Source organism: Arthroderma uncinatum (assembly GCF_011692745.1).
Source record: "Arthroderma uncinatum strain CBS 119779 chromosome Unknown scaffold1, whole genome shotgun sequence".
In the NCBI taxonomy this organism is placed as follows: domain Eukaryota; kingdom Fungi; phylum Ascomycota; class Eurotiomycetes; order Onygenales; family Arthrodermataceae; genus Arthroderma; species Arthroderma uncinatum.
In genome coordinates, this window is record NW_022983863.1 from 3630588 (window position 1) to 3646106 (window position 15519).

General features: G+C 48.7%; 5 protein-coding genes across 5 annotated transcripts; 2 read left to right on the forward strand and 3 right to left on the reverse strand.

The window, feature by feature from the left end:
* Positions 1 to 153: 153 nt before the first annotated feature.
* On the forward strand, positions 154 to 3045 carry GIQ15_01108 (uncharacterized protein; the record flags this gene model as incomplete). The annotated part of the gene is made up of 1 exon (XM_033548525.1): positions 154 to 3045. The coding sequence occupies one exon, from the start codon at positions 154 to 156 to the stop codon at positions 3043 to 3045; it is 2892 nt and encodes a 963-aa protein (XP_033409476.1).
* An 868-nt stretch (positions 3046 to 3913) lies between these two features.
* Positions 3914 to 5803, reverse strand: GIQ15_01109 (SCF E3 ubiquitin ligase complex F-box protein grrA; the record flags this gene model as incomplete). Its single annotated transcript, XM_033548526.1, has 5 exons — positions 3914 to 4261; positions 4321 to 4577; positions 4635 to 5004; positions 5066 to 5433; positions 5488 to 5803. The coding sequence occupies 5 exons, from the start codon at positions 5801 to 5803 to the stop codon at positions 3914 to 3916; spliced, it is 1659 nt and encodes a 552-aa protein (XP_033409477.1).
* A 995-nt stretch (positions 5804 to 6798) lies between these two features.
* Positions 6799 to 8825, reverse strand: GIQ15_01110 (luciferin 4-monooxygenase; the record flags this gene model as incomplete). Its single annotated transcript, XM_033548527.1, has 5 exons — positions 6799 to 7109; positions 7179 to 7808; positions 7862 to 8296; positions 8382 to 8577; positions 8676 to 8825. 5 exons carry the CDS (start codon positions 8823 to 8825, stop codon positions 6799 to 6801), a joined length of 1722 nt encoding a protein of 573 aa, XP_033409478.1.
* Positions 8826 to 9473: 648 nt separating this feature from the next.
* GIQ15_01111 (60S ribosomal protein L16) lies at positions 9474 to 10419 on the reverse strand (the record flags this gene model as incomplete). The annotated part of the gene is made up of 5 exons (XM_033548528.1): positions 9474 to 9612; positions 9688 to 9946; positions 10014 to 10067; positions 10167 to 10302; positions 10399 to 10419. The coding sequence occupies 5 exons, from the start codon at positions 10417 to 10419 to the stop codon at positions 9474 to 9476; spliced, it is 609 nt and encodes a 202-aa protein (XP_033409479.1).
* Positions 10420 to 11127: 708 nt separating this feature from the next.
* On the forward strand, positions 11128 to 12240 carry GIQ15_01112 (metallophosphoesterase domain-containing protein 1; the record flags this gene model as incomplete). Its single annotated transcript, XM_033548529.1, has 2 exons — positions 11128 to 11320; positions 11474 to 12240. The coding sequence occupies 2 exons, from the start codon at positions 11128 to 11130 to the stop codon at positions 12238 to 12240; spliced, it is 960 nt and encodes a 319-aa protein (XP_033409480.1).
* Between the last annotated feature and the right edge of the window lie 3279 nt (positions 12241 to 15519).

Here is a 15519-nt window from a genome sequence, read left to right on the forward strand (position 1 = left end):
ACTAAGCAGTATCCCCACCTCGTATTTGCACGTATCTACAACTTGAGACATCGACTCCTGGATAGCTAGGAAATGGACGGAGGGACGGTGTTTTGCCATGGTCATTGGGTCCTAACCTCTGTTCATGCGAATACCGATACATAGCCTACCGAGATGTCTCCCACAAGACGAGGCTGCAACCCGTTAGCCTTTACCCCTTGGCCAGTAACCATCATAACCTCGCTGGTGTATCTCGCCCTTCTCATCCCACTGATAGTCGTCCACCACGTCGTTCCCTCCGCGCCCAAGTCAAACCCAGAGGGCGTGGACCTAGATGAGGCCTGGCACGATCTACAGCACTTGACTCAGCAGTACCATCCTTACAACAGCCGCGCGAATGACGAAGTTCACCAATGGCTCCTCGAGCGCATCCACGCGATCTCCGCATCTTCGGCCCGTTCAAGCTCCAAAACCGGCCCTGAAGTCTTTGTTTTCGATGACAGACAGACAAATCTGACGTTCTCCAGCACTGGGGTTGCTGCAACAGCTATTACCGGAGTGTATTTTGAGGGCACAAATATCATTGTTTATATCCGAGGCACGGAAGACAGCCAGGAGGAATGGTGGACTTCTCCGGACGGTGAACCGTCAGGAAAGGGAGGAGTGCTCGTTAACGCACACTATGACAGTGTCTCTACTGGCTATGGAGCAACGGACAATGGAGTGGGCGTGATTACGACTCTACAGCTTCTCAAGTACTTCACCACTCCCGGACACTATCCTCGAAAGGGACTGGTGCTTTTATTCAACAATGGAGAGGAAGACTTCCTCAACGGCGCGTACGCATTCAGCCAACATCCAATGTCGAAGTTCACTCATACCTTTTTAAACCTTGAAGGTGCTGGTGCAGGAAGCCGTGCCGTTCTGTTTCGCAGTACTGACACCGAGGTCACCAGGTTCTACGCAAAGTCAGCTCACCCCTTTGGTACGGTTCTTGCCAGAGATGCGTTTAAGTTGAGATTTATCCGCAGCGAGACCGATTATTCTGTCTTTGACACTGTCTTTGGCATGCGTGGACTCGATGTTGCTTTCATGGAGCCCAGGAGCCGGTACCACACTGATCAGGATGATGTGAGGCACACGAGCGTTGACTCTGTATGGCACATGCTTTCAGCAGCCATCACAACGACCGAAGGTCTAGTCAGTTACACCGGGGACGAATTCGATGGAGATAACGGAAGGGATGGAAAGATGAATAATGGTGCTGGCACCTTGGGAGTCTGGTTTGATTTCTTCGGCTCTTCCCTGGCAGTCTTCCAACTCAACACTCTTTTTGGACACTCCGTGGCGCTATTAGTCGTCGCTCCGCTACTTCTTATTATTACGTGTGTTGCTCTCTACACCGTAGACAAGATGTACGTGTTCACTATGTATGCATATTCCTCGGAAACAGGTGGACAAGTATCGCTGTATGGCCTGCGTGGATTGTTCCGCTTCCCCCTGGTCTTCGGCATTCCCACTGCTTTAACCGTTGGTCTGGCGTTTTTGTTAATGAAGGTCAATCCCTTCATTATCTATAGCAGCCCATATGCCGTTTGGAGTATGATGTTGGCCACCTGTGTGTTTTTCGCATGGTTTATCTCCTGTGTTGCAGACTTTGCTCGACCATCCGCGTTGCACAGGGCATACGCCTTCTCGTGGATTTTCGACATCATGTGGGTTCTCCTTGTGATATCTACCGTTTACCAGAAACAGCATGGTATAGCGAGTAGCTATTTTATCGTATTTTACTTTGCCGGGGTATCTATTGCGACATGGATCTCGTACTTGGAGCTCTTTGGACTACCAACTACCCAAGAATATGCTCGCCAACAGAGCCATGTTGTGGACCGAGCACCCAGTACCTCTGATGGTCAGCTACTCGCACCCTCCGCAGATGAGCTTCCATCCAACAGCGGCGCCGCTGGGCATGATTTTAACCCCGAAGATATTGAAGATGAGGAGCCTACAGAATCCACGTCTCTTCTTCGCGGGCAACAGAGAACTACCTTTGCGAATTATGCAAGTGCCAGAGGCAGTGTCGAAAGTAACATTGCCAACCATGGTATTGGTTCGTCACACCTTGGAGATCATCGACTAGAGCAACGGTGGAGTATCGACTTAAGGTCGTCGGCTTGGGTATTGCAATTCCTTCTCGTCGCACCCATCGTTATCATTCTCCTAGGCCAACTCGGCCTCTTCCTCACGTCGGCAACCTATCAAATTGGCGCGGACGGAGGCTCACAGCTCGTTATATACATTGGTCTTGCCGTCCTATCAGTCCTGATACTCTTACCACTCTTCCCCTTCATCCACCGACTAACATATCATATTCCAACATTCCTGCTCTTTGTCCTCATAGGCACTCTTGTCTACAACTTAGTAGCATTCCCATTTTCTCATAGCAACCGCCTGAAAGTTGCATTCCTACAAGAGATGGACCTGGACACCGGGAACACCCAAGCATCTCTTGTTGGAGTTGAACCCTATATCCACGACATTGTTCACGCAATCCCTAGCACCGCCGGAAAAGACATTTCGTGCACCTCGAAAGGTTACGGGGGAAGGACTAAATGCTCCTGGGACGGGTTGAAACCTAAAGTGGCCGATGCCAAATACAAGGATTGGATTTCATACAACATCTCCCAACCACTGGATAGCAAACATGCTCGTTTTGAGATATCCGGGAAAAACACCAGATCATGTCGGCTACTATTCGACAGCCCCGTTGCTGACTTCAATGTCCTCGGATCGGTCGTTGACAAACGTATCCCCCACACTGGGCCTAAGGGTGTTTCTGAAATTCGGCTCTGGAGCCGAAACTGGGAAAATACATGGACAGTCGATGTCGAGTGGGCTAAGAAGAGCGACAATCGCCAAGGAAAGGTGATGTGTATTTGGAGCGATGACAACGATCTCAGGGTTATTCCAGCGTTGGATGAAATTCGCAATTTTGCTCCGGCTTGGGCTACAATTACCAAGCTCCGAGATGGCCTCGTTGAAGGTAGCCATTCATTCAAGCTATAGTAGTGCAAAGCTTCATGGAACCTGTGGTTTGGTAATTCCTGTGGAGTACGCCTTGTCTTTTTTATGCAATTCACAACAGTTTTAGCAATCTTTTTTCCACGTTCTTAGGCGCAATATTTCGGCATTATATCTGATTGTTCCCAGTCCCAGGCTAAGTCTATTTTTGAATGTTCATACATAGAGCTCTGCCATAAGTTGGCTTATGGTAGGACCTCCGAACTCGTTGCATATCTATTATACCACCGCTTTACTAGTATGAAACTGTTAATAATATTGTTGCATTCTATACTTGTAGGAGGATGGGGTAAAGATATTATCCATCCACAGCGTTTTCTACCAAATGAAAAGAAAAGCAAAGACCCTCGTAACCTCATTCTCGGGGGCAGTTCCTAGCACTGTCCGCCGCGCCTCGCTATGCTGTCGTAACTCTATGCCTGCGGGTAATAAGCACCAGTCTCATACCTCAGGGGCGAAACCAGGTAGAATGAGGGGGAAAGCTAATGAAACAAGATGTAAGGAAAAGGGGAGAGAAAGACTGGGGTGATAAAAGGAAAATTCTTGAACGAAGGGGTAATAGGGGTAAAAGTAGAAAGAAATCCTCTCCAGGCCGGTTTAACCTGCTAGGGTGAATGGTATAAACTCCCCAAACCAAAATCATATCCTCCCTTTCCATTCCGTTGAGTACGCCTGGTTCGCCCAAAACCCATGCCATGCCGAAAGTCGTTATTGTAGTTGATGGATGTAGTTTCCACGTCAGGTAGGTTAAATATGTCATACTTGGCATATAGCGTGGGTATCGAAAGCATCGGCCGTAATTGCTGAATCGTAGCAGAATACATTCACATCATGTAGTATTTGGTGTATTGAGTTAGTGATGTGGCCCCGTTGCCGGGTGATCATCTCCCTCATTGATAGCTGTAGCGTTCAGGAGCCCAGTTACCGAGGGCTGGCTATCGACCTCATCAGGCGATTCGGCATCATCGTACATTGTCACTACCCCTGCAACTCGTTCTCGGAGTGCAGAGTGGTTAAGGAAGTCACGTAGACGTCCGACGCCATCACCACTAAAAACACAGAAGACGTCTCGTTGAAGTTGAGTAAAATCTGGCGGGGCATCCCGACAAAATACAGTTAAATCTTCCCTCAAAAATGCGTGGACACCAGTTAAACTCAGGTGGGTGAGTCGTGGACAGTAGTTTAGAAGGGAGTGTATTCCCTGGTGACGAGGAGTGGTTAGCATATAGTTCCTGTTTAAATACTAGGTGGAGTAAATACCTCTAAGGTTAGGTTGACACAGTAGCTCAGATGTACCCGCTCGAGGCCACTGACTAACGGATGTTGCGGAATTCTAGGCTTTGCCAGTGCTAGTATACTTCGATCAGTGATAGCCTGGCACTTGACTAGGCCTATCCTTCGTAGCTTTGGTAATGTTGCCAGTTGCTCAACACTTTTATCGGTCAAGCGGTTGCAGCAGGCCAAGTCAATGTAGCGAATGCGGTTGCACGACTTCACCATTTGTATGACTGCTGCGTCTGTGATATTAGAGCAATGGCCGAGATGAATATAGTGAATATTCTTTCCTAATTTACAGATAGCATTGACGGAGCGATCTGTGATGAACTTGCACTTGCCGAGCACGAGGTTCCTTAGCCTGGGTGCCGAGTCAATAATTTTTTCTACGGCATCGTCTTTGACTCTCTCACAAGCTGTGAGGTCTAGTATTCGGAGGGTATCGAATATTAGATTATCAGGAAGCTTAAGGAAGGCTTCATCGGTTATTTGAACACAATGGGCCAGCCGTAGTTCTCGTAGATTTCGGAGTGTACCGAGGAGGGCGGTGACTGAGACGTTGGTGATATTTCGGCAACCATGAAGGTCAATCTCAAGCATTGAAGGGCAGTTCTTAGCGAATGCCTGGATAGATCGGTCTGTGATTTGGACGACACCGTTGAATTTAAGCTAAACCAGAATTGTCAGCAAAATAATAACATAACATAATATACCTAGCAAGGGCCCATACCCGCTTAAGCTGGCGGCAACTCTGCGCGAGAGTTACCAGAGAGTCGTCAGTGATGTTAACGCATCCGGTAATATTTAAGCCCTGCAACCTGGAGCAGTTTCCAGCAACAAGGTTCAAAGAATGATCAGTCAGGGCATCAAGATCAGAGACATCCAGTGCCTGAAGTTGTCGGTTCCCTTCTACTAGATCGGAGATGCCCTTGTCCGTCAAGTTCACGCAGCCGGTAAGAGTCAACCTTTCGATCCGTTTGCACTTGACGAACGAAAATACGGTTCCATCGTTGACTTTCGACTTGAGGGTAGTGAGGTTTAGGCGTTTTACGAGGTCGTAGTATGGGAAATAGCTGTCTTCATCCGATATTGAGTGTGCTATTTTGAGTAGGTTGTCCCATGTATTGCATAGTGGTCGGTGCCATAGTATACCCACGCAATTCACTGCCCAATTTGACGAGACTTTCATGCAGTTTAGCATATCAACCGGAGACGAAAGCCTTGAGAATATAGCGATGAGGATCTCGGGAGGTAGTTTGTATATCGGTGGAAGTGGAGTATCTCGGTCTCGTTCATGTCTAGAGTTCACGCGGAGGTCTCGGAAATTGCCAACACCTATCGACGACTGCGAGTCGTTCGCCTCGAGCATAAAGAAGTCGTTATCTTCATCGATCGCTCGTTCTGGTGAAGTGGAAGATGAAGATTCGCCTCCAGGGTCCCGGGGCAGCGCACGCGAGCGGCTGGCCATCGTAGTAGAGAGGAAGTCGGTAAAGCGTCCGGTTCGAGGATGATAGTATTGTTCTCAGGCAGACAGTCGTAGTGTCTTCGTCCTGCCCGCGGTAAGAGCTCAAGGACGCGAGGTTGTGAGGCGAGCTCTAGTTCTCGGGTTGTAGGATGAGGGTGGGGGATCTCCGCGATGTAGTGAATAAACTGAGGCGGTATTCCGTTTCAAAGTGAGGTTCTATCGTCGTCGTTGTGCATTAACAGAGCTCAGATTATTATTTAAGAAAAAAAAAGGCAGTATTCATAGGATCGTGGTCATGAGGAAGTTGGCGCCGGGGCAGCGTTTAGAGCGTCAAGCGATAGGTGCGGCTGGCAGCGAGGTGAACGGCGTAAGGTATCAGCGGTCTGAAAGGTAACTGCTTTATGGCACGAGGAAGGCAAGATTCAACGAGCCAAAGCGATCGAGCTCGTCGTCTTCGTGGAGAGGCGTTTAAATAGTTATCATTTCATCCGGATTGATTTCATTAGCTTCGTTTCCAACGGCGCATAGAGGCCAAGCGAAAGTTATAGAGAGGATAGAGGGGCACAGCTGAGGATCGCAGGCAGACAGTGACGACAGAGAGCGAGAGCTGGCAGGTCTGTATCCAGTGAATCCGAGGACGACGGCGGTCTCCCTGCTGCGAGACGAGATGTTGTTGTGGTCCAGAGGGCGAGTTTGTTGTAGTGTCGGAGGTTGAAGATGGAACAACCTAAATGGGGCTGTTTTTTTGGCGGCTTGTCGATGCGATGTCACGCGTTTACAGAGAGCGACCAGCTGTGCAGACAAGAAGAGATCAGGCCGGCTGACTTGTGCTGTTTATTCACTTGAATGACCTGGATGAATGGCCGAAATGTGGAATATATTCTAATGTACGGGTGGTTCTACTGAGGCGCTAACCAAGCTCTACTCTAGATATCGCTCTACTCTAGATATCGACATCTAGAAACAAACGACAAGAACAATGATAAGATGAAAGCCTTTTACTGTGAGCGATCACCTCCCTTTGCCCATTCTCGCAGCACATTCTTCTTTATCTTCCCTGTGCTGGTTTTGGGGAGCTCCGAGACCACCTCGACCTCTCTCGGGACCATGAATCGACTGATTCCGCTGGAATGTTTGGCCCATGATATGATCTCTGGGCCGGTCACTTGCTTCCCAGCTTGGATCGTAACATATGCCTTTGGTCGTTCGCCCCAGTGCGAGTCAGGAACGGCAACGACGCCGGCTTCGAGGATATCTGGGTGAGTGGCCAACATAGCTTCGAGGGCGACCGACGATATATTCTCTCCTCCTATTGGGACGCAGGTTAGCATTGCCAAGGGCTTCTTCATCATTCTACCACCAATAGTCACCAACTTACCGCTGATAATAATGTCCTTGGCACGGTCTAGGATTTGGACTGCGCCGTCTGGGTGCCATACAGCCAGGTCCCCCGAGTGCAAGACGCCGCCAGCAAAGAGCTTGTCCGTAGCTTCTGGGTCCTTGTAGTAGCCTCGAGCACAGATATTGCCGGTAAACACGATCTCACCAATCTCCTTGCCGTCTCTGCTGACTTCAACGATGGTGCTTTCGGGGATGTCCGTCTTGATTACACGGGCAGGCAAACTTGTCAAAAACCCGTGGCCCTGTCTAGCCATCTTTTGGTACTTCTCCTTGACGGGTATCGTATCCCATGCAGGCATATAGTATCCCTTTGTAATTGGGCCATATGTTTCCGTGAGCCCGTATACATGGACCGGGTGCAGGTTGACGCTGGTCATCTGCTCAAAGAGATGCGCCGTAGGCGGACTGGCGGCAACCGTGACTCTGACAGGTGCCGGAAGTCTCTCGGCCTCCTTTGCGGCGCAGAGAAGGGTGTTTACGGTAGGTGCGGCGTTGAAATGAGTAATGTTCTCCTGCTTCAACATGCGCCAAATTTCAGGGTAGTCGATCTTCCGTAGACAGTAGTGGGTGCCTCGAACTGCAGTAACAGACCATGGGAACGTCCATCCTATTCTATCAATCAGTATAGTCCTGGGAATTGAAAATTTTAGTGGTGCATACCCATTGCATGAAACATCGGGAGAATCCATAGATAGCCACATCGGCCCTGCTGAAAGTTCAATCCCGACTCGATGATATTCGCCAAAGCAGCGAGATAGCAACCCCGGTGAATATACTCGACACCCTTCGGCCTGGCAGTCGTGCCACTCGTATACGCAAGCGCCATTAGGGATTCCTCGTCCGCAGCTTGGGCCTCCAGACCCTCCCACCCCGTGTTCCCCTGTTCCTCATCATATTTCAGGCCTTCAAGCACAGCAGCGTCAAAGTCTCCATCGTCTGCGTCGGTGTCGGTGTCGACAATCAGCGGGACGTGTGGATTGAGCTTCCGGTACTCGTCCAGCAAGGGTACAAACTCTTTGTCGACGATGATCGAATCAGCCTCGGCATGGGTGAAGATGTATGCAATATCTTCGGGTTTCAGACGATAGTTGACGGCTAGAGAAAGTGAGACACCAAGGTTTAGTGACGTGCATTATATAGTTGTAAGATCAGCCGCGTATTCGGCAAGGGAGGCCCATACCAACATTGACTGAGCTGGCGGCAGCGATTCCGAATATCGACTCCAGGAACGCAGGCGTGTTAGGACTCAGTATTCCCACCCGTTTAAGGCCATATTTCTTGACATAGTATGCCAGCCCCCTTGCCCGGTCTGCGAACTCCTGGTACGTCTTCCTCACGATCTTGTTATTCGTAGCAAGGTGGTAGATGGCTTCGGCCTATCGATAGAAGAAAATAGACTATTAGTTTCCGTCCGAGCTAGCCAGAACAGGGCAAAGGGCAAAGGGGAGGGTTAGTGAGATGGAATTGTACAAACATCTGGCTCGATAGCGGCCGCGCGAGGCAGGAAGAATGTTGGTGACAGGGTGTGTCGGTTGGTATTGGTATTGCGAGCCTGCGAAGCTGCGTCCCCCTGGGGGAACAATTGCGCAGAGATGCTCTGCAGCCGGGACTTTGCGCCAGACATGTTCTTCGGAGGATTTCAGGGCAGATCAGTGCAGCGCCGTGCCAGAGGAGAATGGAAGAGTCGGCCCTGACACGGCAGCCATGGTCCTTTTTATATGTGTACGCTGGGCCGAGGGGTAGGGGGCCGGTCTTATCTCTCTACACTCGAGCATCCCATGGCCCAAGAAATATAGTCGGCCGGGCCATGGCCGAGCTAACTCCATGTGCCGAGCAGACGCCCACATCTTTCTTTCTATTGAACCGACGTCGAATCAGAGCCAGAGGCGAGACGTATAGAACACGCCTGGAAAACACTCACGGGACGGAGGAAGCACGTAAAACGTTGGGAAAGGAGGTTAGATTTTTGAGATGTTGTGTGTCTGAAGGCGTTTTTTCTGGGCTATCATAGGGGCTTGGAGCGATGCAGTAATAAAAGAAAACAGGAGCTAGTTAATAGCCTCTTCATCCCAAAACGACGCCCCAGTGTACAAATTAAGAAATCTTTTAGGTCTTCACTTCCGTCACAAATTATCCCTGAAGTCATAAAAGGGGTGTATTGTGTGAACGGGAAATGTACAAATCGATTGGCTTGCCGTGTACAACATTTTGCTCGTCATTGCCCACAATGCATCCTGGATTTGACCCATCCACATCAACCCCAACAAGGTATCTAATAACCGTATTGTGCCAACTGTTCCTTGGTCTTTTTGTCCACATTCGCGGTTCTCTGAGCCTGGAGAAGTTGTCTCCTGGCAGCCTTCTTGCGCTCGAAGTATGCATTGCCCTTGACCTTCCTCCTCTCTTCCAATCTGTAGACATAAGTTAGAGATATATAATTCGAAATAATGATGGCTGTGGATATGAGAGGCAAAAGGAATACGAACCTGGCGACAACGTCCTGGTATTTCCAGCCAACCTCGTGGCTTAATCGGCCGACTGTGCAGTATTTGCGGCCGGGCTTGAGGCGGAGAATGCGGAGAGCTTGGGGAACGACGACACGCTTCTTCTTGTCATATGGCTCTGGGATACCCTCGAAGACCTTGAGTCTCTCCATGGCGGCGGCACCTCGGGCGGTCTTGTGTGGAATCATGCCTCGGACGGTCTTGTAGAAGATGCGCGAAGGAGCACGGAAATGGAATGGACCTGTGATGCCAATGCTTTAGCCAGCTGCCCTCCCTTCATTCCACCAGCAGTGTGCGCTCAATCTTACCTCCTCGGGTTGGGTTGAAACGAGTAATCTTCCTGAGGTAGGCGTGGTACTTCACTATAAGACGAGTCGAATTAGCCCTCCATTCTCATGTCCGGTCTCTCTCTCCCTCTTTCTTTCCCCTTTCTCGCTATCAAAGGATCGGTAGATGCGTACGTTTGGCACGGAAGAATTCGCCGGAGATGTTAAGGGCTTCACATCGGACAACGACGATCTTCTGTCCGTTGAGAAGCTGCTTGGCCACGGTACTGGCGAGGCGACCAAGGAGATGTCCCTTGCCGTCAATGACGACCTATAATCGGCAGCAGAAGAAGTCAGTGAATCGCGACCGGCGAATGCAGGGTTGAAAAGCGTCTGGCACAGCGCCGACCAGGAAAAAAACACGCACCACTGGCTCGAAGGTGGACATCCTGATCTGTCACCGGTTCACGAGGCTAATATCCAGGGAGAGGAGGAGCTCTGCTCTAGGATACACCTTGTGTTGGAGGTTGTCGAATTTGATGTCGTTGTGATCACTCAAAACCACCAAAGTCTTCGTCCGTGATGCTAAGCGAAGACCTTTGTGGGCGGAGTCGGAGGGTCCCAGCCCTAAGTTGCCCAATAGGCGTAGGCACGTGATACGACACCACCACCACAGAGAAGACCTCGATATATAGATATAAAGAAAGGATGTAAGGATAGAAGAGATATACGGAGTAATAGAAGAGAGAGAGAGATGGAATCACTCGTTCAATTGGTCCTGTCTACTTGTCTACCGTCTGCTGTCTGCTGTCTGCTGCTGGTTATGTCTACTACGTCTACTGTCTACTCTAGACTCCTGGCCAACTAACCCGAACACATATGGAAGTCCATGCCAGCGACTAGTATGCCACTGCCATGATACGCAGTGTCTATACTCGATGCACTTTCTCGCTTTTCTCTTTCTCTTTCTCTTTCTCCGTGATGGCAACCTGAGTCACCCAGGCTGCATCCAAGTCCGAGATGACTCATAGTACGCTCTATCCAGGACGTATAAATATAATTAACCCAGGACTGCTGGACTGTTCATTTCTTATCCAACTATTCAACTATCAATATTATATACGAATTGCTGATGGCGAATATATAATCAACCACAATGGTCAAAACAAGATTCGTCTGCGTATCCGACACCCACGGGTACGGGACACGCGAGGCAGCATTCCGACTGCCAAAGGGAGACGTCCTTATCCACGCAGGAGACATCACCAACAGAGGAACGGTAGAGGAGTTTCGCAGGTCAGCTCAGTGGATCCAGGAAGCAGACTTTGAAGTCAAGATTGTCGTTGCAGGTTTGTGAATTTATATCTTGACACTTATGGTCTCGCACTTCTCATCCGGTCTTCTCTACATCCTGGGCTGGAACCGTCAATTTAATGTTATTTTTTCATGTTATATTTTCATGTCCATATACACAGATGACATGAACTAATGACATGACCAAGGCAACCATGATGCTCCGCTAGACAGAGAATACTACTCCAAAAATACGGAATTCTTCCACGGACCGAACATTGAATCACCCCAAAAATGCCTTGAACTCATCACCGGCGAGGGGATAACGTACCTGGACCACACATCTCAAGAAATCCGTCTAAAGGACCCCAAGGGGCCAAAAACTATGTTCAAGGTGTTCGGCTCAGCGCGACATCCAACTAGCACGAAGCGAATCCTTAGTTGGAATGCACCGTTTGGATATTCGGCAGACTCGCCTGATGAAGCACGTCAATGGTGGAGTCAAATTCCATCTGACGCAGATGTGGTTATTACGCATACCCCTGCTAAAAATCATCTTGACCTGACAGCTCGTCACGGCAATATTGGGTGTGAGTATCTCCGCCAGGCGTTGTGGAAGATTCGGCCTAGGTTATCCATCTGTGGCCATGTTCATGAAGGCCGTGGCTACGAGAGAGTCAAGTGGGATACCAACGAAATGGAGCTTGATGAAGGCGGGACTTTTGGCGAAATCAGTTCGACCCCTGGAAAATTGCCTCCACGAGAAAGCAAAAAGCAATCCCGCGTCGATTTGACTGGCAGAACATACCCGAGGCTTGCAAATGAAGGCCCGATGGATGCAGCAAGGGACGAGACCTGCTTCATCAATGCCTGCATTCTAGCAACACACTATCCTCACGAGGGAGGGAGGAAATTTAACGCGCCGATTGTGGTTGATATCGATCTTCCACTCGACGACGAACAAGTTGAGAACTGACGCGGATAACTCTATAAAGGGAAACTCATGAACAAAATATATACGCTTCCAAGCTAAGCAGGCCCCGGCTCCCTCCAGCGACCTGTTGATACAGACTTGGTCCTTGACACCGTCGTGACGGACACTCGTTTAAATTCTTCTAAATGTATGGGATTCTACCTTTTCCTTACATCCTGAACTGCTACCGATAATCCTTGAATCACAGGCTGACTCTCTTTAGTGACCATACGTACGATATTACAATCGTCACCAAACATTCTTTACGTCATTTCTATATTCTTTTCTTGGCCTTCGCCCGTTTACTATGATCTAGTAACCTCGCTCAAAGTCGGCTCGCTACTGGACTTGCTCAGCTAAGGCTCCCAGCTCGTGTAGAAATTCAGATGCCCTACGCCGTACACGTGTCGATCAGCTTGAGGTGGTATGTCTTGTATACTTAGTCCAAGGCAATACGAGATCAAAGGCCGCCTTGATCCATTCGCTTTCTTTACGTAGTTACACATAGCTTAGGCTTAAAAAGACGCATCACTCATTTGCTTCGTTTTGTCTTATTTCTCATCACCTGTGATGCTATATAGTTTGGTGTACTCGCAAAAGAATGACCTGCTGTTGGCTGCATCCTACTTTATAGGAGGAGGCATTGACTAGACGCTGTTCTAGATCTCTATTAGGCTTCTTGTGTAGACTCGTAAACGAAGCATCAAGTAAAATGACCGATATGGTCGAATATATGCGACTGTAGCATCAGCTGGACGACAAGTACCTAAATTATACATCTTGACATTCTCGGAAGGTGATTTGCTATGCTACCAGTACACCTAGTGAATATGTGAGGCTGAGTATATGCTGAAGAGATCACACGAGGCAGCCAATCAGACACCACACCTACAAACATATCGACAACTCCTTGGGGTAGTATTGAGCGGCCCGTATACCGCGATGCGGCGCAGTTGCAGGATCTATATTATAATGCTACCCGATCCTGAGGTTCACGGTATTTGCCCAAATAGGCCATGCCGAAAACGACCGGGTAGGCTTAGGGCATAATGGAATCCTACTGCCTCGTTCCCCTTCTAGCCTTTCAGCGTGTTCCCTCATTACCATGACAGCTCATCACATCCTCAAGCTTTACTAGTAAGGCCCCATTCGAAAATATAGTACAGGTTGAGAGTGGGGACCTATCAGTATAGATCACCACACCCTTCCAAGTTCCAAGTCAAGTGCCTCTAGGAACCATATCCGATTATAGCCACATATCGAAATCTGTCCTTGTGTCCTGAATTTATCATTAGTTCTCTCGCATTAAAAAGTTAGGTGCTGTAAGGAGGGTAACCACTTACAGCTACACCTGGTTCGATCCAGTCATGTAACCCTTCCAGTCCAGTCAAGCCATCCCGGGGGCTGCTGTCAGCAAGATCGTTTTGGGTATCTGGTGAATGAACTCCCATTTCATCAGCCCGAGCCTTGAGTTCGCAGTAGCTGTAATTCAAACTCTCTCTAATTGCGCCAGTGATGGCTTGCTCTGCTGGAGTATTTATTTGGAGGGCATCAATGTGTGCGAGTAGACACGAATAGAGTAGGTGGCCTCGAACGTTGGTCTCACCATTCTTTATTCTCAGCTCAAGAAGTTGGACGTATTCCTCCACAATTTTACGCAAGTCCTGGCGAGGAAATGAACCAGAGACTGGTATAAAGGAAGTCCTTTCTTCTTCAATTTGGTGAATGAGCTCCTCGCAGACGGTGTTAATAGCCTGTACCGATACATCTCGAAATATCCCAGTGCCGGTCAATCGAAGGCGAGTGAAGGCATCATCAGATGAGTGGTGACTGCTGACCAGCTCCTTGGGGGAAAGAAGAGAAACAGACACCTCTAGGCTTATTTTTCTAGAAAAGTATAGGGTGGGACTGGTCTTAGCCTTCATCGCGAAAGGCTGATGGAGGGAGAGAAGAAACCGATATGTTAATAGATCAAGTAATCTGATCTGGAATGTGCTGGGATGCGGACTGCTAGTGCAGAATGATTGCATAAGAGAATGATTAGCTTGGCAGAACGATGATAGATCTGATGTAAGCTGGAGTGTCTCTTTGTATGTAGTTTCTGAGCGGAAATCGTTCAGGAGCCGTGCTGTCTCTAGTCTTAAGGGGAATGACTTCATTAGCATAATCTGGATGGACGTCCTGGTATATTCTTGTACAGATTTCGATGAAGGAGCCGTCATGGCCTTGCTCGCCTCATCCAATTGTTCGTCATCAATATTCAAAGGCGACTCAAAATCGATATCTTCCATCCGGATTAGAGGTAACCCTCCCGAATCCATGCTAGACTGTAGGAGTATTTCTAGGACGGTAGCCCATAACCTCCTCCGGATCTCTTTGTCGAAAAAGGATACATCTGCTAATCGTGATGGGCCAATGTGAAGACCTATATGCATTGCTGTCCTCAACAGAGATCCTGCTGAAATCCAAACAAGGTCACCTCTCACGCCGTTTGCCAGGCGAGCCAAGAGAAGGAGGCAGTATACTTGGATACCCGAAATATTGACCCGGCACTTTTCGAATGGTGAATTAAGCCAAGATTGGGCAGTCCATATCCATTGTGAACAGGATTTATGACTAAAGGCCATTTCATTGCGGCCTGGGGAGACACTCAGACCAATGGCCATCACCAGAAGGAGCTTAATGATAAATTCATGGCTAGAAGAGCTGGGATTGACCCAGTGGCTATTGAATTCCCTAAGAAACGATGGAACATGTAGGATCCGGAAAACTGATTCGAAAGTTTGGAGATACGCCTTGACGAGCTGCTCGGCCTCTTCCTTCGATGGGACTTGATCAAGAATCGTGGCATAAAGCGGCTGTTTTGTAACCTCTTGGGCTTTAATAGATCTTGCCAGACGCTTACATTTATGATAAAGAGCATAAATATCAGAATTTTCGTCCGCGTCAAATCTCTGAATGACTTCGTAAACCTCGGAAAACTGTAACACATCAGCCTAAAATGCTATATAATAGCTCAGTAAAGCCTACTGAGGTGCGGTAGAGAGCTAGATGGCGGCATAGATGTAGTTCTTTTTTCATAGAATGCCTATGCCAGCCATCTAAGGATCAAGAAGAATCGATTGTGGTTGTATTTCATACTTGGTACACACTGTTCATCCAATGACTTGTACCGAAGAATCTTGTCTTCGAAAATATCCCGCGCACAGTGGAAGGCTCCTCGTGGGTTGTGGGAGGTGAAGCGGGCGCAGTATCAAAATCATTTTCTCGTGTAAGGGATTC